This window comes from Pygocentrus nattereri, chromosome 7, assembly GCF_015220715.1.
Source record: "Pygocentrus nattereri isolate fPygNat1 chromosome 7, fPygNat1.pri, whole genome shotgun sequence".
NCBI classification, from domain to species: Eukaryota; Metazoa; Chordata; class Actinopteri; order Characiformes; family Serrasalmidae; genus Pygocentrus; species Pygocentrus nattereri.
Window position 1 is genome coordinate 34,920,615 of NC_051217.1, and position 22,587 is coordinate 34,943,201.

The following is a 22,587-nucleotide window of genomic DNA, read 5'->3' on the forward strand; positions in this document are numbered from 1 at the left end:
ACTTCTGTTTAGTCTGTTTCTATGGTTTTTAGGTAGCTGCGTCAGGCAGCGTAGTTCACTATTAGTATAATGAGGCTGCATTTATTTATACTGTAAAATGCTGCTTTCACTGTGAGATGTTTTTCTTTTATAACTCCACCATCCCTCTTACTACCTTTTGTTTGTTAATGTTGATGATGACATTGTCTGAATGTGTCTGTTTATTAGGAGGAATAACGTTAGGACGCTTAGCTAAAGCATTTGGGAAATGGAGACTGAAACTTGATGAAGCTTTAATGAATATCTCAGAAATGACGAAGGGAAACTGACAGGGAAACCTCTGGCAAGAATCAGTGTATGATCTCATTGTGATGAACCTTGAAAGATTTAAATTCCTTTTTTCAAGGGCAAATGACATTCCCCCATAATCCCCCCCCCCCACTCCCATGCTGAGGAGATACACTTGTTAGCTAATTTGCTAATTAACGTTGGTCCTCAGACAAAGTTCTGAAAAAGTTATTTTCACTATGTTTTGAATTGTGCTTTAAAATGTGCAGAAGAATGCCTAAAACCTCTCCTTAACCCTTGTTTTGTCTTGGCCCACAGGGTCCACCCATGTAGGGAGACTGTGTGCAACCCCTGGGCTTTGGAGTCTCCTGCTCCCATCTTTCTTCTGCTACACCACACAGCTCCTTCCCTCCAACACAGACGCTTAGAGAGGACTCAAACACAAAGATCAAGGAAAAACAAAACAACAGCATCATGAATCAGATGCTCCTGAGACATTCACTACAGTCTAAAACACTATGAAACACAAATATTTGACTCCTTTTTTTAAACGACTCAGATGAGAGGATTACGATCGTTTCATGTTGTCCTGTCATCCGTCACTACATTCCCCTCGACAGTGGGATTCAATAGACGGGACAGAAACCAAAGACAGACACACATGCACAGAAAAAACAACACACTCGCACTCTCTCTTCGCTCCTCTTCCACCGATGCCGAGCAGTGGACTATGGCACACCGCTCTCCGGCGCCCCCCCCAGCATGTACTCCAGAAGTTACTGTAGCAGGAAGAAGGACCAGTCCTTTTTCTGGGGAATAAAAAAGGTCTTGGAGAACTGACAAGATCCGATTGTGCGGGACACTGAATGAGTTTTGCTCTTTGGCTCTCAGGACTGATTTGGGGGTCCAGGATCGGGGACCGGGGGTGGAATAAATGCTGTTTGCTTTGTAAGTGTGTGCAGGTGTGTTTGTGTGTGTGTGTGTCACGTATTGTTCTGTCTCCAGAAGATAAAAGAAAAAGACCAAAAAAAAAAAAAAACACCACCCCGCCAAAGCGATTCCCTTTTTTTGTTTGTTCCTTTTGGTCCTGCTCAGGAACCGTCATGGTGTCTGGCTAGCTGTGTGTTCTCCTGTTTTTGTTTGTTTGTTTTTCTTTTCGTTGTTGACCAAGACATCTGCAAAGATCTCTCAAGGCTTTTTTTCAATGACCCCAGCGGAAGAGTGGTCTCTGAAGCCTTCTGGAAACCCAGGTGAATGTTCTGCATTCTGCATTGGCTGGACAACTGACAACCTGCTGTTGTGTAGCGAGAAACTGCTGAAATTCCCAGATCATCTGTGATTTTCTTCCTTCCAGAGAAGTTTGTGAACCGTTCTTATATAAAGAAACAAAGAGGAATACAGTGTTTGTAGCTCTCTCTCTCTCTCTCTCTCTCTCTCTCTCTCTCTCTCTCTCCCTCTCTCCCTCTCTCTCTCTCCCTCTCTCTCTCTCTCTCTCGCTCGCTCTCTCTCGCTCGCTCTCTCTCTCTCTCTCTCTCTCTCTCGCTCTCTCTCGCTCTCTCTCGCTCTCTCTCTCTCTCGCTCTCTCTCGCTCTCTCTCGCCCTCTCTCTCTCTCCCTCTCTCTCTCTCTCTCGTGCTCTCGCTCTCTCTCGCTCTCTCTCTCTCTCTCTCTCTCTCTCTCGCTCTCTCGCTCTCTCGCTCTCTGCCTTCCTCTGGTTTCACCCTTTGTGCCACCATGATTTGCACCCGAAGAAAGGTTTTTGACACATTGCCTTTAAGCCTTCTCCTCTTTTTTTTTTGTTTGTTTTTTTTTCTGTTGCTTTGACGAATCATTTCTATTTATTTTATTGCATTATGAGCCTTTTTCTTTTGAGTGATTTTTTTTTTTTTTTTTTTTTTTTTTTTTTTTTTCTTCTTCTTTTCCTCACCCTGTCTTTTATTAGTTGTTACTGAGGGATTTGATTTTAAAGATTCCCCCATTTGGTGTATATTTTCAGATTATATAAAGAGCAATTATACTTTTTTTTAAGGGGTAAGGGAATTTTTGGGGGGTTGATTAAATATATATATATAAAATCAAGGCTGGAACTTTGGGGAAAGTGCAGTTTTTTTTGTTTTTTGGGTTTTTTTTGGATGTGAGAATGCACGCTGTTTCAGGGTAGAGAGTGGAAAAGGCTGAATGAATGTTAATGTATAAAGAAAACACTACTGTCGGGTGAAACAGCAGCCAGCAGGGGGAGCTGGAGACACGAACTTAGCATAAAAAAAAAATGTTTCTGGGGTCATAAGAACGTACAGTTTATCTCTTTCGGCCACTTTCTGTTATACCCCATCCCGTAGTCTCTGGCTCGCTCGTGCTGGCTGTTATCTTTGGCTGCTACGGGTTTGTCCTGCGAATGAGAAGCTAAAGCCCCAGGACAGATTGGTCTCTACATCCAGATTGTCATTGGCCTAAAATAACTGACACTTCTGTGCTGCCCCCAACCCAACATTTGCAATGCTTTAATTTTTAGTAATTTTTAAATTACCTGTTAAATTAATCAGAAATGTGCTGGTAAACACAGACATGTGTATGGCAATTTTTTTTTTGTTTGTTTGTTTCTCTCTCAAATAAATGCATGTGATGACAAAGTACAAGCCTGTGATTTGCAATGTCTCTCTTACTTAGCTATTCTTAACAGGTTCACACCCGTCATGTACACCAATCAGGCATAACATTATGACCACCTCCTTGTTTCTGTGCTCACTGTCCATTTTATCAGCTCCACTTACTGTATAGGTGCACTTTGTAGTTCTACAGTTACAGACTGTAGTCCATCTGTTTCTCTGATACTTTGTTAGATAAGATAAGATGATCCATTATTAGTCCCACAGAGGGGAAATTCACAGTATTACAGCTGCAGAATAACAATAATAAAAATGTTAAATCTCTAGACTATTTACAACAAAATAAGAATGATAAAAAAGTTGCTTAAGATCTGTATTGCACTTATGAACATATTGCACAATGAAAAATATTTACATTCTGAATGTAAGTGTATATTGTATGTGTGTGTGGTCTACTGGGAGCAGTGCTGCTTGTACAGTCTCACAGCAGCAGGAAGGAAGGACCTGCGATAGCACTCTTCACAAACTTGGGGTGAAGGAGTCGGTCACTGAAGGAACTGCCCAGTGCTACCAGAGTCTCATGCATAGGGTGGGAGTCGTTCTCCAGCATGGATGCTAGCTTGTTTAGCATCCTCCTTTCTCCCACCGCCTGCACTGGGTCTAGAGGAGTCCCCAGGACCGAGCCGGCCCTCCTGATCAGTTTGTCCAGTTTCTTCCTGTCTACAGTGGAGATGTTGCCGCCCCAGCAGACCACTCCATAGAAGATAGCTGATGCCACCACTGTGTCAAAAAAGGTCCTCAGGAGTGGCCCCCGCACTCCAAACGACCTCAGTCTCCTGAGCAGGTAGAGTCTGCTCTGTCCTTTCCTATAAAGTGCAGCAGTGTTGTCTGGCCAGTCCAGTTTACAGTTAAGGTGCACACCCAGGTACTTATAAGAGTCCACTCTTTCAATGTCCGTTCCCTGGATGTTCACTGCTGGAGGGGGATGTGTGCGCCTGCGGAAATCCACCACCAGTTCTTTGGTCTTCCCCACATTGATCTGTATGTGATTCCGCAGACACCAGTCCACGAAGTCCTGAATCAGTTCTCTGTACTCTCTGTCGTCCTCATTTGTGATGCGGCCGACGATCGCTGAGTCATCAGAGAACTTCTGTAGGTGGCAGTTTGGTGAGTTGTACATGAACTCTGCAGTGTACAGGGTGAAGAGGAACGGTGCTAACACCGTTCCCTGCAGGCCCCCTGTGTTACCAACCACAATGTCGGACACACAGTCCCTTGTCCTCACATACTGTGGACGGTTGGTGAGGTAGTCCGGGATTATGGTCGGATAAGTATTATAAGCGTTAGGTTATGGTCCACCCCTGCCTATTCCAGCTTGTCCTTCAGGAGCCCAGGCTGTATGGTGTTGAAAGCACTGGAGAAATCAAAGAACATGAGATATATAGATATATGCATATGTATATATGTGTATGTATATATGTGTATGTATACATGTGTGTATATATATATATACACATACACATACACACACACACACACACACACACACACTCACCATCCAAGTTATTAGGTACGCCTGTTCAGTTGCTTGTTAACACAAATAGCTAATCAGCTAATCATATGGCCGCAACTCAATGCATTTAGGCAGGTAGAGGTGGTCAAGACAACTTGCTGAAGTGCAGACCGAGCATCAGAATGGGGAAGAAAGGGGATTTAAGTGACTTTGAATGTGGCATGGTTGTTGGTGTCAGATGGGCTGGTCTGAGTATTTCATAAACTGCTGATCTCCTGGGATTTTCACGCACAACCATCTCTAGGGTTTACAGAGAACGGTCCGAAAAAGAGAAAATATCCAGTGAGCGGCAGTTGTGTGGACGAAAATGTCTTGTTGATGTCAGAGGTCAGCAGAGAACAGGCAGACTGGTTCGAGATGATAGAAAGGCAACAGTAACTCAAATAACCAACCGAAATCTCTGAGGAAAGTTTCCAGCACCTTGTTGAAAGTATGACATGAAGAATTAAGGCAGTTCTGAAGGCAAAAGGGGTCCAACCTTTTACTAGCACCTGTAGTACCTAATAAAATGGCAGGTGAGTGTATATTGTGTATATACATATCTCCAAAACTTTATCTCAAATGTATCACAAAACAATGTCTCAGGCACCAGACCACATGTTCATAATCATTTCATGCAATACTTTTCTGTGATCTTGTTTTCAGAGCCTTAATGCTTCAGATGTCTCGTTTTTATTACAGCCAGAGTGAACAATTTTGACTGGATACATTTCTCTAGAATGGAGTGTTTCACATCAGGCCACTCTGAATAACAGCAGCTGAATTATCAAGCAGTTCTGAAAAACCTGCAGAATTTCTCTTAACAAAAAGTGTTCCCTATCTGCAATATCAAGATGTATTCTAAACATATTGAAATACAAGAGTAATTCAAAAAGATTCATCCGATTTCAAAATGATTTATTTCACTTGTAAATCATTACAGATCAATGTAGTAAACTCTAAATGGTTTAAATGAGCATAAAGTTTTGTTATGTAATTGTACAAGTGCTCAGCATGAACCTCTTACAGCTGTACAGACAACATCAACACTATAGTCAAATTCATCCTATACTCCATTAAGCATGTGGGGTGTCGCTGTACTCACGACACTTTCAGTGCGATTTTGGAGATCATCCAGTTTTGTTGGGAGTGGCACATAAACAGAATTGTTACCCCCACAAAATAAAGTCCCACGGCTTGAGATCTGGTGATGCTGGTGACCTTTTTCTTGGAACTGCTGGTCCAAATAATGAACGGTCTGAGCTATTGGAGGTTCACTGCCATGTGGCCCGCCTTACAATTGTATTGTGATTGGTTCCTCAGCGCCTCATGGCTGTAAAAATATGGTGCTTTGAAATTGGATTAATCTTTTTGAGTCACCCTGTCTATCTGAATTCTACTTATACACTAACAATGTTACTGAATACTGGAACGGTGAGCTGTTGCTACTTTTTCTGCCCAACTCTGTCCTCAGCTGACATTATTTAGTCATGAACCTGTCTGTCTGAAAGACTGCCTCAAACATAGCAGCATTCATTCAGACTATGGTTCTCAGAGCCGTCCTAACAACCTCAGAATGTTTCACTTTATGATGTGTAGGGACCTTTGATAGAGTAATAATACGGACTGTCTCGGAGCCTGAGGACTAATAAGGACTGTAATATTGAATGGAATTTTTTCAGGCGACTGTGCTTTTGACTAAAGAGCACTGTAAGCTGAGGATCTCCACTGGAAGTCCTGTAAGATGCCGCATTATGGTACGTAACATCTTCACAGTGCAGCACTGTATGAGTGAGTCCTTTGGAAATTTTTCACTTTCTTGGTGCAGATGAATGGCAGCAACTTGGCCTGACAGAAATCCTACCATCCTGTTCATAGCACAGCAACAGTACACAGCCATTAAATGTAGCTTTAATTGATTTCCAATGAGGGAAATCTCATAAACCAGAGTATAATGTGTGAGAGTGGGCCTAGTGCTGGGTTTCTGGGTTGAGATCAAAGGGAACTAAACCGTAGGTGGCCTGGTATGCTTACCCACTGAACGACCCCACTGGCCTGGTCTGAGACGCTGCAGCATGAATCAAACGCTCCTTTACCCCAGGGGTGCAATATGTTGGAGATTAGCGAGCTGCTGGAGAACACTTAACAGGACACACTGGATACAGTGGTGAAGGAGACGTGGTCTAGCGACCCTTTGGAATGTGTGGTTTCTACTGAAAGCAATGATTCTGACATAAATTAACTTCACATAAACCACGTGTGACTGTGTACCTGTGTAAGCTGAGCCACGTTAGGTATCTAAGTCTTTTGCATTGGTGCTATGAGTAATGGAAGCGTTAGCTTTGTGCAAACTGCCAGCCTAAATCTTCACATACTTGGCAGAAAGTGTGATTTGTTAAGTGATCTCAAATTTGCTTATGTGGTTTCAGACACTGTACGGTGTATTGTTATCTGTAAAAATGACAAAATGATGTCATCTTGATGTTCCCAAGATCCTGTGTTCCTAGGAGCCCTTTATTTGCACATTGAAATGTCTAAGAAGACAGCCCCATGTTCCCAGGGCAGACAGACAGATAGATAGACAGATATAGAGAACATCATACCCTGGAAATGTAGGGCCCTGGGAACGTAGGGCCCTGGGAACGTAGGACCCTAGGAACATCATACCCTGGAAATGTAGGGCCCTGGGAACATAGGACCCTAGGACATCATTCCCTGGAAACGTAGGACACTGGGAATGATTCCAAATGATGCTAACAGGAAGCTATCAGCTTCCATTATGTCTTAGCCAGATCAGCCTCATGGTTCCAGTGCAAAACCAAAGAAGCAAATTTAAGACCCCAAACACGTCTCAGCTGATCGACTACATTGGGGCTGATGAGAAAATTGCATAAATTTGATATTTAGCCAGACTGTTGTTTGAATTCTTAGCCTGAAGATTCTCTCTTTGCTGGGATGTTGGCTTTTCTGGTTGGTTCCTGTTCTACTTGGCCGTCAATTATGTTTGAACATGGCGTGTCAATAAGGCCGTGTTCCAGGGGTCCCTTTTACAGGACGCCTTTATCGGGTCCTGCTGAGGCACAAGGTATTTGAGTTTGCAGCCAGTGCTTACTATTGTGCTCCGAAGGAATTTCCAAGTAATCCCTGGTCAATCTCTCTCTCTTATGTAACAGTGGAGAGACCTCATAGGGAAATGCTTATACAGCCCTCTGGCCTAACATTAATCTCTATTTGATAGACGGATATTAAAGATGTTAACTGGAGTATGTCTTTCCATTTGTACACAGGTTGTGACATTTGCCTGGAAAAAAACTGTCAGCAAGATGTATTACGAATGTGCGTCCAGATGCGAATATGATATCCTGTTGTGGAGTTATCTTCACAAAAACGAAGATGGCCGGAAAGATCCAGCTGGGTTTGGAAAAGTGTTAAAAGGAAGAGAGATGTCTTTACCCTGCAGGAAAGTGCAAGGTGATTAATGTGTTGCAAAGGCTGAAGACTACAGGATACTGAGATCAAAGAGGCTTTTAGGTAATGTCCGCTGACCTTTGTTCCTGTCAAAGTAAAATGAAAGATACAGCCTAATCTATAAGTCATATGAGTGCTCGTGAGCTCCTAACAGGTCTGTCAGTATCTTGAATTTCAGCCAAAAGCCTCTCAGTAATGTTCTAGTCTGTTGCTGGTTATGAACTGCAGTTGTTGTTGTCATAAAAATATAAAAGTGATAATTTTTTTCTGCGTAATTCAGTGGTTGAGATCTAAACAGTCATCCAAACTGTTTGGAAGTGAAATAGTTCATTGTAGAGAAACCTCATGACTCAGTGGTGCTGATAGGAACCAGGGGTCACGATGTTTACCATTCAAATACAGCCATTTATTTACTATCCAAAACAGTCAGTGAACCAACACGTTTTCTCAGTTCTTATATGTAAAGTAGATGAAGATGAAATTAGTGTTAAATCTTAAAATCTTCTGTGGAAACTATTCGGCCTCACAACGCCCTGCATGTACCCCTCCGCAATGACATATTTTTAAAAACTGCTTTTCTTTGGTGCCTACTTTGCCTTATCACGCCCCTTATAGCCTCTGCAATAAAGAATTTTTTAAAATATATGTTTTCTTTAGGTACTATTTGGCCTTACAATGCCATGTTCCTCATGTGAATGAACCTTCTCAGTCATTTTTGGGTTGGGATGAACAATATGAATCATTTTCTTAGTGTGGATGAACGTTCTGAATCATTTTCTTAGTGTGGATGAACGTTTTGAATAATTTTTTTTCTTGTGGATGAACGTTTTATATAATTTTCTTGGTGTAGATGAACGTTTTGAATCATTTTCTTGGTGTAGATAAATGTTTTATATCATTTTCATTGTGGAGATTAATGTGTGGATGAACGTTTTATATAACGTTTTGAATAATTTTTTTTCTTGTGGATGAACGTTTTATATAATTTTCTCGGTGTGGATGAATGTTTTAAATCCTTTTCTTAGTTTGGATGAACGTTTTATATCATTTTCTTGGTGTGGATGAACGTTTTGAATCCTTTTCTTCTTGTGGATGAACGTTTTATATCATTTTCTCGGTGTGTATGAGCGTTTTGAATCACTTTCCTGGTGTGGATGAACGTTTTGAATCATTTTCTTGGTGTGGATGAAGGTTTGGAATCATTTTCTTCTTGTGGATGAACGTTTTAAATCATTTTCTTGTGAATGAATGTTTTGTATCATTTTCTTGGTGTGGATGAACGTTTTGAATCATTGTCTTATTGTGGATGAGCGTTTGAATCACTTTCCTGGTGTGGATGAACGTTTTGAATCATTTTTTGTGGATGAATGTTTTGTATCATTTTCTTGGTGTGGATGAACGTTTGAATCACTTTCCTGGTGTGGATGAACGTTTTTAACCATTTTCTTGGTGTGGATGAACGTTTGAATCACTTTCCTGGTGTGGATGAACGTTTTAAATCATTTTCTTCTTGTGGATGAACGTTTTGAATCATTTTCTTCTTGTGGATGAACGTTTTGAATCATTTTCTTCTTGTGGATGAACGTTTTGAATCATTTTCTTGGTGTGGATGAACGTTTTGTATCATTTTCTTCTTGTGGATGAACATTTTTAATAATTTTCTTGGTGTGGATGAACGTTTTTAATCATTTTCTTGGTGTGGATGAACATTTTGTATCATTTTCTTGGTATGGATGAACGTTTTTTATCATTTTCTTGGTGTGGATGAATGTTTTATATCATTTTCTTGGTGTAGATAAACGTTTTTTATCTTCTTGGTATGGATGAACGTTTTTAACCATTTTCTTGGTGTGGATGAACGTTTTTAATCATTTTCTTGGTGTGGATGAATGTTTTATATCATTTTCTTGGTATGGATGAATGTTTTTAACCATTTTCTTGGTGTGGATGAACGTTTTGTATCATTTTCTTGGTATGGATGAACGTTTTTAACCATTTTCTTGGTGTGGATGAACGTTTTGTATCATTTTCTTGGTGTGGATGAACGTTTTGTACCATTTTCTTGGTGTGGATGAATGTTTTTAACCATTTTCTTGGTGTGGATGAACGTTTTGTATCATTTTCTTGGTATGGATGAACGTTTTTAACCATTTTCTTGGTGTGGATGAACGTTTTGTATCATTTTCTTGGTGTGGATGAACGTTTTGTATCATTTTCTTGGTGTGGATGAACGTTTTGTACCATTTTCTTGGTGTGGATGAACGTTTTGTATCATTTTCTTGGTGTGGATGAATGTTTTATATCATTTTCTTGGTGTGGATGAATGTTTTATATCATTTTCTTGGTGTAGATAAACGTTTTTTATCTTCTTGGTATGGATGAACGTTTTTAACCATTTTCTTGGTGTGGATGAACGTTTTGTATCATTTTCTTGGTGTGGATGAAACTTTGCGTGTTGTTTTCTTCAGGTGCGAAGTGTTTTCACTAAATGATTTATGTCACCAGTAAATTACAATAAGATTTCTCAGCATCAGGCCACATTTTCAGCAGTAAGAAATCACAGCTAAGTGTGACCGGAAATATCCGTTTCCACCTCTGTGGTTTATTAGACCCTGCAGAATTTTTTTTCAAAATTGCATTTTGGTGAATCTTCTAAAAACGTGTTTGAATGGGGCTTTAGAGGCAGCATATTGTCACTGATCATTGTCAGCACCCTTGTGCTTTTTAGCCTGTGTACCAGGACTTGTGGAATGTGGTCCCGTGTTGGTTTAGCACTGAAAAAAGCTTTTCCGTCATGTCAAGCAGAATCTACTGTGTTGGCTTTTAGTCCGCTGGTCCGTGCAGATCACTGAGAAGACCCACACAGGCGAAAGGGTCATTTCATGACAGCTGCGCCTGTTTATGATGAAAAATAGACAAAAACACAAGTAAACAGTATATTCAAATAAAGACACTCATATGGTAATTAGTGTTGTATGATTAACCACAACAAACTACTTCAGTGGACTTTAAAGAGAGGCTTTAAACAGTTTTTAAGCTTTGGAACTGCAGATGAATTTCATTTGTCCTTGACACTAATACTGTTAATGGCACAGCCAGCTGATAAAATAGTGTAATCATGCTTAATAAGGAAGGAGATCCAATATATTTATTTATAACTAAATTTAGATAAAATTGCCCTCCATAAAACTTCCTTTACTGATCACAAAGTGATCAAGAAAGTTCTTTACATTGAACCATTTCACATCAAACCACTTTGAATGAGTGTTTTACATCTCAATGACCATGAAGAGTTGTGGGGGAAAAATGGAATTCTACATGAGATTTGTTTAACAAAAAAATGTAAAAAGAGAAATGTGATTGCGAACAAAAGCAATAAAATGACCTGTAATCAATGATTTTCAATGGTCACTGTTAAACATCCATCCGACATATAACTGTACAAAATCTCCTCACTTTACACCAGTCACTTCACACCAATCACCTTACACCAATCACCTTACATTACTTACTTTACACCAGCCACTTTACACCAATCACCTTACATTACTTACTTTACACCAGTCACTTCACACCAATCACCTTACATTACTTACTTTACACCAGTCACTTTACACCAATCACCTTACATTACTTACTTTACACCAGTCACTTCACACCAATCACCTTACATTACTTACTTTACACCAGTCACTTCACACCAATCACCTTACATTACTTACTTTACACCAGTCACTTTACACCAATCACCTTACATTACTTACTTTACACCAGTCACTTCACACCAATCACCTTACATTACTTACTTTACACCAGTCACTTCACACCAATCACCTTACATTACTTACTTTACACCAGTCACTTTACACCAATCACCTTACATTACTTACTTTACACCAGTCACTTTACACCAATCACCTTACATTACTTACTTTACACCAGTCACTTCACACCAATCACCTTACATTACTTACTTTACACCAGTCACTTTACACCAATCACCTTACATTACTTACTTTACACCAGTCACTTCGCACCAATCACCTTACATTACTTACTTTACACCAGTCACTTTACACCAATCACCTTACATTACTTACTTTACACCAGTCACTTCACACCAATCACCTTACATTACTTACTTTACACCAGTCACTTTACACCAATCACCTTACATTACTTACTTTACACCAGTCACTTCACACCAATCACCTTACATTACTTACTTTACACCAGTCACTTTACACCAATCACCTTACATTACTTACTTTACACCAGTCACTTCACACCAATCACCTTACATTACTTACTTTACACCAGTCACTTTACACCAATCACCTTACATTACTTACTTTACACCAGTCATTTTAAACCACTTACTTTACACCAATCACTTTACACCAATCATCTTACACCAATAACTTTACACCAATCACTTTACACCAATCATCTTACATCACTTACTTTACACCAGTCATTTTACACCACTTACTTTACACCAATAACTTCACACCAATCACTTTACACCAATCACTACGGAGCCCCAAAAGGGACATATAAGGCATGGCCACAAATTACTATATTGAGGCAACAAGTTCAATTTCTCATAACTTCACAGCGGCTGTGAGGCTTTTTTGTCGGACACGAATGAGTTAACTTTAGGTTTGTGTGAAAGGATAAAAAGGGACCAGCCTTGCCCTTTTGTCCGTCTCTGAAAGCCTGTTTTGTGGAAGTTTAACAGGCTGGTTTCTTTCCAGGCGCTCACAGACGGAGAGCTCCGTGCTGCCGTTAGTCTAGCGTCGGTTTGGCTCGGAGCCACCGGGGCGGCCCCGTTCCTGGAGGCTCTCTGAGTGAGGATGAGGGCCAGAGAGGAAGAATTCACTCACATGAAGGCGATTAGGAGGCGGCTGGGGCGGTAGGCGTGGGAGAATCAGCCCATATCGCTGAAACCCTGCTAACTTCTAACGGGAGCTCTTCCAGACTCAGCGCACGGACAGGCGAGGGCACCATCCCCGAGTTAATGAGGAGGCGGCGAGGAGTCTTCAGCTCGCGGTAAATACGCCTCTGTGTGCTTTACTAGTGATCAGCCATTAAATTGTGGAACGGGCTTTATATCACGTTTCTGGTGCAGTTTATAGCGAGTTTATAGCGAGCTTATAGCGAGTTTTCAGCTGCGGGTGTTCGAGCTTGCCTTGTACAGCAGGACTGAACTTGGAGAAACTTGGAGAAAAGAAAGAAAATAGTCTATAAAATGTGTTGGAGCTTGAAATAACGTTAAATAACCACCTGTTTTGAAACTTTTTCCAGGACTATGTAAAGTGATGTAAAGTAAAGTGAGAGAAACCCATAGATAATTCTGAAATATAGCCTTATATGCACACATATGATAAATATATGGTCGTATATGTAGTATACGTGTATGTGAGTATCAAATATTGGGCATATATGCATAGTATGTGTATAAAAATACCAAAATGAAATACAAAAATCCTTTTATAAGATGAAGCTAGTTTATACGAGTAAAATATTGCATGCATATATATGAATGTTTTCTTATATACTTTTAAATGGACGTTATACATTTATGTCTGTTTAATAGATTCGATAGATGGTTGAAATATAAGTCTCATGCATGTATGTCACATATATGTCCATATCGCTGTTGTCGGATTAAAACCTTGTATTTCCATTTTTGTCATAATTTGAAAATGCCTGATGTTCTTTAGATTGTCTGCAAATTTCGTGATGAATGGACCGAAACAAACAGCCCAAAATGGCTTGGAAAAACGTCTGGTTCCATTGACTTACATTAAAAGCAAAGCAGGTTTTTTCCTTCTCCTGTAAAGTTACCGTTTTGAAGATGTGAGGTTTTGTTCTGACAGTAGCGATGATAAGTCTGTGCTGGGGAGGGAAGTTCATATATTCTAAAGTGTGTCCTATAGACTGATTTCCATAGGGGATGCGACGCTCCTGACCTGTTTTCTTTTTTGTTTGTGCCTCATAAGATTATCTGTGGCACTGCTGGAAAACACGTGTTAGCTACTGTAACTCAGCCTGGGTCTCAAATGACTCCATACGCACTACGTAGTGCACTACATAGGTCACAGAATACATTTAGTGCACTATTTGAAATCAAATAGTTTGGCGATATAGTTATCTGCGGCTTTAATATAGTAATTTGGAGCCTTGGTACATTCATTTGTGGCCTCAGTGTAATAATATGTTACCAACTGTGTGTAGTGCACTACACAGGTCACAGAATACATTTAGTGCACTGTTTGAAATCAAATAGTGCACTAAATAACTTAGGGAGGTGTGCAGGCTATGGCTGAACCCCAAATGCATCTCTCGCGTCTCCTTCAGTGCACAGTTCAGATGTAGAAGTCGTTGTTTTGTGATCTGTGCAGTGCACTGTATAGGGAGTAGGGGGCAGTTTGAGCCAATTGCACTTTGCATACAAGTGTGCAGGGTATTTCCTCCGATCAGAAGGAGGGGGTGTGAAATGTCAGGTAATCCACAGCTTGAAAAAAACAGGAAGATTAAAATTAGATAAAAATTTTACTTGTAAAATCATTACAGCATTACAGACACACCAGAAAATGATTTTAAAACTCTACAAAATCAGCTCACATCACCTCAGTTCTCTGTCAGTTAGACTGGTTACCCGTCCTGCTTCGTATCCAGTTTAATGTGGTCCAGAACCAGCTTACTTAGCCAAGCTCCTGCACCCTCACTGCCCCACCTGAATAGTCTAGTTGTCTCAAATTTAGACTGGTCACTATTGGAGGCAGATCTTTCAGCACCATGGCCCCCAAACTATGGAACTCATTACCACAATCTCTGTCCCTCACTTTCCTCCTTTAATGCTCAGCTTAAAACCTGCTTCTTTTCTCAGCACTTTCACTCTTCTCCCACCTTGGATCTGAGAAAGTTGCTATTATTATTATTATTATTATTATTATTATTATTATTATTGAAAAGGAGACAATGCACATCTCAGAGTTAAAAAATGAAGCTGATTAAAATCCACTAACATCTGCAGCTTCTCTCCTCTCTGCTCTGCGTTCATACTGAGGGCCAGGCTTTACACTAGGCACAGATATGCAGCTGCCTGAGGCCCCCATGAGCAAAGGGCCCCCATGAGAAGGTGATACTGATACCGTATGTGCTGATGTTAAATGAAAATTTCAAAATATATGTGCATGATACAAGTAGCTGTTGCTTGCATTTGTAGCATTTGTAGCAATTCATTGTGATGGTAATTTTAATGGCTGGCTTTATCCCAAAACTAAGCCTTCTTGCTGCTGGACCAATAGGAGTGCCCAAGCCAAGCTTGTTGAGTCGTATCATAATGGGGGAAAAGTAAACAAAGGTAAAACAGAACCAGTGCATGTGTTGCACAGGAAAAGTCATTTGGGTCTCATCTGGTCTCGCTGAGGACACATTTTAGAAGTTTCTGTGGAATCCAGCCGAAGTATTCCAGCCACAATCTGGATGTGTAAACAGGCTCTATAGTCTATATACTTGATTAACAAACTTAGAACCTGCATCTAAGACAGCATTGCTTGACTTCAGTGCTGTTGCTTGGCTGTAGATGGATGGATAGCATTTAAATTATATTACCTTTGTGGCTAACAGAAACAATGAAGACACAGAGTTCAACTTATTTGGGACCATTTTCCTTCTCCTGGCGATGCTCCCACAATCTCTAGCGACACCTCTGCTAGTGGCGTTCTAGAGTGATAAACATAGCACTGCTGTTATCTGTATTATTGTCTACATAAGGGGATCTTAACCTGGGGTAAAGATGTGGCCCCCTGGCGGGCGCTAGAGTTGTGCTACAAAACATACACTGACCAGGCATAACATTATAAACTCCAGCAGCACTGCTGTCTGATCCACTTGTACCAGCACAACACGCTAACACACCACCACCACGTCAGTGTCACTGCAGTGCTGAGAATGACCCACCACCCAAATAGTACCTGCTCTGTGAGGGTCCATGGGGGTCCTGACCACTGAAGAACAGGGTAAAAGGGGGCTAACAAAGTATCAGAGAAACAGATGGACTACAGTCTGTAACTGTAGAACTACAAAGTGCACCTATGCAGTAAGTGTAACTGATAAAATGGACAATGAGGGTAGAAACAAGGAGGTGCTCATAATGTTATGCCTGATCGGTGTGTGTCTCCATTTTGAAAAAAAAAAAAATTAATACTGTGTATTCGTGTGCTCATAAAGGTGTAATGGAAAGGTCAGCTTTAAGGGGCAGATGCACTCACAGATGCCTGCTGGTGTTCACCTCCGTCCTCCTGCTGTGTGAGATCGTGGTCGGCCGCCTCTGCAACTCCCTTATTAACACAGTGGACAGTTTCCACACCCTCTATGTCCTCATGCACTTAACCCTGCACCCACTGCAGACGCTTACAGGAGCTTCTGTGACCTCAATTGCAAACCCCTACACCTCCCCAGACCCTGACGGACCGGTGCCACAGCATCCCACCTCGACCACTGATGGCCCAGCACTAACTCCAGACTCAGCTTCAAGTACAACCCAGAACAATCACACCGTCACTGGTTCCGCCACCGACAGTCCCGACTCTGAGGAAGACCGGTACAGTACTCTGCGTATGCAACCCTTCGGAGCTGCAGTCTCAGCTCTCCTGCTGGGCTCTCTTTGTGTCTCCATCAGCCTTGAGATCATTACCCATACACTGCAGCCCCATGTCATAAAGCACCCTCTGCTGGCCACAGCGGTTGGTGCGGCTAGTCTGTTGTTCAATACTCTAATACTGATCTGGAGAAAAATGGATATAGGACTTGGTGGGATTAACAAGGAGCTGACAGAGACACAGAGCGAGGCCTTCACTACAACAAATGATAAAGGTAGTATGCTTCATATTGTCCTCTCAAATTCATGAACCGAAATGAAATGAACCGAATACCATTCACCAAACTAAATGGGTTGTAGATGCTTTACAGACTGGCTAGAACAAAACAACATTAATATTGATCTGGCAAAAAATGATCAAACTGAGCTGAACCTGATATTGTGGCAGTTTTATGGCTCAGTCCGATTTAGTCAGACTCTAAAGATCAGACTGCATGTTTGGTGAATGGTATTGGGTTCATTTCTGGCTGGTTCCAGGTTGTTTAGCTGTTCTTATGTCACAGCTGCTGCCTGAAAAGCTGCTCAGTGGTGATGACAGTTTGGGAATTTAGTGTAAGGAACTGGAGAACGAACTGCCAGCTGTGCAGTGAGTGGGCAGAGTTTGTTACTCTCACGTAGCAACAAGCTGCTTGTTAAGGAACTGTTATTTGGTGGAAGGGACTGCGAGCATTAACACAAATGCCACGTTCATGACCCAGTTTATTAATTTCTTGTATAAAAGTAATAGAACACTCAAGGTCGTGTGTTATTGCCAATAACATCACGGCTATGGTGATCTACGGCGACCAAATCACAGCCGTGATGTAGTGTAACACTGTTACACTACAATTCTGTTTTGTTCTATTTTTTCCTTTGATATTTGATATTTTCTGCTAGTATCGACTCAGTACTGATCGGCGCCACCCCTAGTTAAGACTAAAATCTTGTTCTGTTTGTCCTAGCAAAGAATAGTCAGCAGGGAGGGGGCAGTACCACAGAAGTAGAGGAGGCGGTTCATCATGATCATTCAACTCAAGAAGGGCCTCTTCATGATGGTGCACTGATGTTCTGTAACCCTGGAGCACCCAGTGTGTTGGATCCAGGCCAGTGCTCCAAAGAATGCTGTTCTTTTGTCTCATGTTCTGAAACCTCAACAGCTCCCAGCACTCACTCTTACCCACAGTCCAACCACACAGAGAACACCATCTCCCCTCATTCCAGTGATTACCAGCAACCTCAACAGACCCCTCAGCTGACAGACCCTGCGAATGAGGTGGACACCTACAATGCCTGTGTCGTCCACACTGGTGAGGAAAGCTTCTGAGCAACATATTGTCTTATAATGTTTCAGACATGTTGTCTGTGACATTTGTAACTTTAGATAGAATCCGATAATCATATCATATTTATATTTATGGCATTTGGCTGACACTCTTATCCAGAGCGACTTACAGTTTGATCATTTTACACAGGTAGGCCAAGGTGGTGTTAGGAGTCTTGCCCAAGGACTCTTATTGGTGTAGTGTAGGGTGCTTGCCCTGGTGGGGGATTGAACCCCAGTCTGCAGAGTAGAAGGAAGAGGTGTTAACCACTACACTAACCAACAATATCATATAGATACTACAGATAGTAACCACTGAATTGATCAATCCTTGCTCTGGCAAGTCCATTCAGTGCATTCTTTCATAGGCACTGTTGGTTGGACAAGCCTTGCAGAATACTGGCAAAAACCTCATTCAATCTTATGAGACATACAACATACAGCTCAGTTCTGCCTAATGCCTACATGTACGTGTGCCTTCTTAATTTGTATTGTGTCTTGTAATATCACTGTGTCTTACCAGCACAGGCTTTTTGTGGCTTGAAAGGACACCTCGGCCAAAATGACAAATACAGGGTGATTCAGAAAGATTCATCCAATTTCAAAGTGGCATATTTTTACAGCCGTGAGGCACCTAGGAACCAATCACAATTCAAACTGAAAGAGGGGTCACGGTGAACCTCTAACAGCTCAGAGCGTTTGTCGTTGGAACCACCAGTTCCAAGGTCACCAGCATCACCAGATCTCACACTGTGTGACTTTTTCGAGGGGGTAGGTTAGGAATTCTGTTCATGTGCCACTCCCAACAAAACTGGATGATCTCTGAAATTGCACTGAAAGAGCCGTGAGTGTAGAGACACCCAGCATGCTCAATTAACTGCATTGATCTGTAACGATTTACAAGTGAAATCAATTTTGAAATCTTCATGGTAACATCCTGGAATAGTGGGAGACATTATCTGCTACAAAATAAGTAATTTGTGGGCACAACATGGATAGATCAATTATTGCAGAAGCTGAGATGTGGCTTATCAACATATACTCTACTAACACACTCTGCTAACAATGTTTTGCACAGGTTGGCGAAACCAAGTGAGCGGCAGGCTGAAGAGCTGGAACCAAGGCTATATGAACAGCATCGTCGTTGTGATGCACGGCCTGCTGGGTTCCGTTCTGGTTCTTGTTAACGGCCTGGCCCTTCTTCTGTTTGGTGCAGACTGCCTACAGCCTCACTGGGTTTGTCATCTACTCCCTTACCTGGACCCAGTCTTCTCCTTGGCGACCGTACTGGTTCTGATAGCCAGGGCCCTGCCAGAGCTCCGGCACCATGCCTTAATGCTGCTCCAGGCTCCCCCAGCACATGTACACGTGGAGGAGCTTACAGCTAGCATCGGTCGTGTGCCGGGTGTGCTAGCAATTCACGAGCTTCATGTGTGGCAGCTGTCTGAGGCGCGTCTCGTAGCGTCTGTCCATGTTCACTGCCCATCGGGAATGGGAGCGCTAGAATGTTCCGAACTCCTAGTGATGGTCACAGAGGTCCTTAAAAGTTTTGGTGTGAGTCGCTGCACTGTGCAGCCGGAGTTTGTTGCCATTCACAGTGATGATCCTCAGTCTCATGCAGGGTCAGCTATACCAGACACAGTGGACGCTATAGCGCAGCCATACTGCAGCCTACGTTGCGGGAAGGAGTGTGCTAGGAAAATGTGCTGTGCACCTCCAGAAGTGCATCCCTCTCCTACAGTTCCCTCTGCTGTGGACATGGATGTGAGGCATCAGGACATTGTCATTGAGAACACATACCTGTAATGGCAATAAAGAAATAGCTGCTAATGTCGCTAAACATCAGTGGGAGCAAGCAGGCATCAGTAAATGCAGATCCATTTGCTAAATGTGATTGGTGGCTGTTCATTTTCATGTAGTGTTAAGGAGGAATTAAAGGTTCTAGATAATTTAATTATTGAGATGTAAGCAGTGTCATGCAGAGTGGTTTGAGTGAAATGGTTCATTGTAGAAAAACTTACCCAGTCTGGTTTCTTTACAGTTGTGGTGATGGAGGGAAAGTCGACACTGGTGTTCGCTCGATGCCCCCAACCTCTGAGGGCTGATGCCCTTCACTTGAGCTAATAAAGTAATAAAGATGGCGCTGGGGATTCCCTTGAGGGGAAAAGATAATGCCAAGTGGGTGAGGATTTGTTAGAATCGGTACTGAAACAGAAGGCAGGAACTATTTTTTTCAGTGGTATCTAGATAGACATAGCAACGCAAGCTCTCCTGATGGTTTCGAGCTGAAGAGAAAGCCTAACATGTTAGACTAACCATCAGCATCATTACGAAGTGAGAGAGAATCAACTAGGCATGTTTTTGATTTTCAATTTTGTGAGACAAAAGGTCAGTCTAGACCAGGGGTCTTTAATTAAAATTCAATAAGGTCCAGTCAGAGAACATTTCCTCAAGCAAAGTTCCAGAACGTCATAATGTCCAACTTGCATCATGATTCAGAGCCATATACTGTTTACTGAAGTAGCCTAGCAGGTGTATCAACATCTTATACAGTCAACAACTGAATTTTAAATCAAATAAAGTACAAATCAGTGATATTTCAACAACATTTATTGTTAGTTTTCTCTCGTTAGAGCACGACATGTGCTTCCCTCTGACTCACTTTCTTCTCTGACTGCTGTTTCTCGCCTCGTCCCTCCCCTGTCTGGCGTCACTCACTCTAATCCCTGTGCTCATCGTAATGCATAGATCTGATTGGCTGAGTAGCGTCATGTGTGATATTTACAAGGCATGTGATTGGTCTGTAAGTCACCGGCTGCAGAAGCGCTATCATAAAGGCTAGAAAAATTATGACGATTAAATTAGGACCACCGCATCTAAATTAAATAATTCTCCATAGTTTATCGGTTATAGGCCCAGGTCCGCATAGGACAGCGACTGGGTCCAGACTCTGACCGCTCTTGGACATCCTGAATACGTTACTGACTGTGAAGATAAATTGCAGCCAATCAGTGGCTTGTTAGACATAGAAAACAGCAGCAGCAGCTCCATATCAGAGCTCACTACCACAAAACTGCCACGAGGTAAATAAATGCTTATATGTCACAAGCTTCAAGTAAAATATGCAGTATCCTTTAGAAAGTTTAAATGTCTGTGTTTAATCTAGAACCGCCTTTTTTCAAATTTAACCACCTTAAATGGTGGCAAGTTGCCGTTAGCTTAGTGCTAACAAGCTATTACACTCTTTGGATGCAAGCAGATGTTAGCATTATTGTTGAGGTGGGTGTTTTCCTCATGTTTTGACCTAGTTCTCACTTTACTGGCCTGTTTTGAAGCCCTATTTCTAATAGCCGTGGTTCACCGCTGGTTTTTAGAGGCGGCTCTTTGAACGTCCGGTTACTGTCACCACCACTGTGAGCAGTTCTGACTCTCTACAGCCAGAATTTCACATCAGACCACTGGCTTTGTTTTCATCTTAGTGGTTTAATTATGCAGAAGTACAAACCTGATGAACTTACATTTACATACAGTTATGATTGCAAAGTGAGATATGAAAGGATGGCACTGTAACTTTGTACATCAGTGTTGTTGATTTGCATGATGGTAACGACTGTAGTGTAACTGCACCAGGTGTCATACAGCCACAGACAACAGAGTGACTTTGTGAGCTTGTTGTTGGTCAAAGGTTTTTCTTTTTATAATGTATATAAAAAACTGCAAATTTCACCAAAGACAACACAAGGGCTAAAAAAGCTACTCAAAGGTTCTCATTTCTCTAAGATTATATTATGCGCAAGTGTCAGAAGTTACAAATGATATTTGTTTCATGTTCTTAAAATATATAACATATTTTAAAATACTTTGTTTGAAGTCTGATTTCTAAATATTTCTAAACATCCATAACTTTTATTTATTGTTTTTCTTTTGTTTATTTTGTGTGTTTTTTTCATATATTGCAACTTCTTGCAAGTTATAAATAAAAAGATCTGCCAATGATGTAATCGTCTCCACTTTAATACTTCATCACTGGTATGTAATATTTGTAAATATTAATGTATTGTTTTACTGTTTAAGATATACAGTCATCTGCAAAATTGATTTTATAAGTAAAACTAAGAACTACAGGAAACACACCGCTGCACATTTTAAGGCACAGTTACTGCTTATTTGTGAAACGTAACATGTGGCCAGTACAAAACATACAGCACATTTAATATTTGATGGGTAGTGATGAATATGGTTCCATTATGTTTATCTGAGCAAATAAATAGAAATCATAGTATAGAAAAATGTCTTATTTACCAGATGACTGTTTCTTAATGATCAGTTTCAGAAGCAAATTCAAAGTACTGCTCATTTTCTTTCATTGTTTTTAAATAGTGGCATTCGTTTCTATATATTAATAAATATCACACACACACACACACACACACACTTTCTAAACCACTTATCCTCCTGGGTCTGGGAAGTGCTGGAGCCTATCCCAGAGGTTACATAAAATTGTTATTCATTAATTGTTAAAATATGTTTATCATTTTATTCAGTAATTTTACTATTTTACTGTATTTTATCAGTGGCAACTGTGTACTTGTTGCTAAATTTTTAAATCATTTTTATTTTACCGGTCTGTCATGAATTTATCTTAGCACATGGAAGCAGCTGTTTTTCTTGCCATATTTTAATATATACATAATACATAATGATGGTAATATCTATCTATCTAT

General features: G+C 41.1%; 2 protein-coding genes across 2 annotated transcripts in view; both read left to right on the plus strand.

Annotated features, from left to right (window-relative positions):
* Positions 1-1,322, plus strand: part of ppp1r37 (protein phosphatase 1, regulatory subunit 37) — a 93,788-nt gene extending 92,466 nt beyond the window's left edge. Inside the window, exon 14 of the mRNA XM_017701962.2 lies at positions 586-1,322. The gene's annotated coding sequence lies outside the window, so the exon portion shown is untranslated. The remainder of the gene's footprint in view (positions 1-585) is intronic.
* Positions 1,323-12,670: 11,348 nt separating this feature from the next.
* Positions 12,671-21,650, plus strand: LOC108429873 (zinc transporter 1). The gene is made up of 4 exons (XM_017701933.2): positions 12,671-12,944; positions 16,134-16,778; positions 17,505-17,849; positions 18,942-21,650. Exons 2-4 carry the CDS (start codon positions 16,139-16,141, stop codon positions 19,667-19,669), a joined length of 1,713 nt encoding a protein of 570 aa, XP_017557422.1. The 5' UTR covers positions 12,671-12,944; positions 16,134-16,138; the 3' UTR covers positions 19,670-21,650.
* Positions 21,651-22,587: the final 937 nt, after the last annotated feature.

Coding starts and splice junctions, on each gene's coding strand:
- LOC108429873 (XM_017701933.2), top strand. CDS start 16,139: ATGGAAAGGTCAGCTTTAAGGGGCAGATGCACTCACAGATGCCTGCTG. Junction 16,779..17,504: donor CACTACAACAAATGATAAAG/GTAGTATGCTTC, acceptor TGTTTGTCCTAG/CAAAGAATAGTCAGCAGGGA. Junction 17,850..18,941: donor TGCCTGTGTCGTCCACACTG/GTGAGGAAAGCT, acceptor TGTTTTGCACAG/GTTGGCGAAACCAAGTGAGC.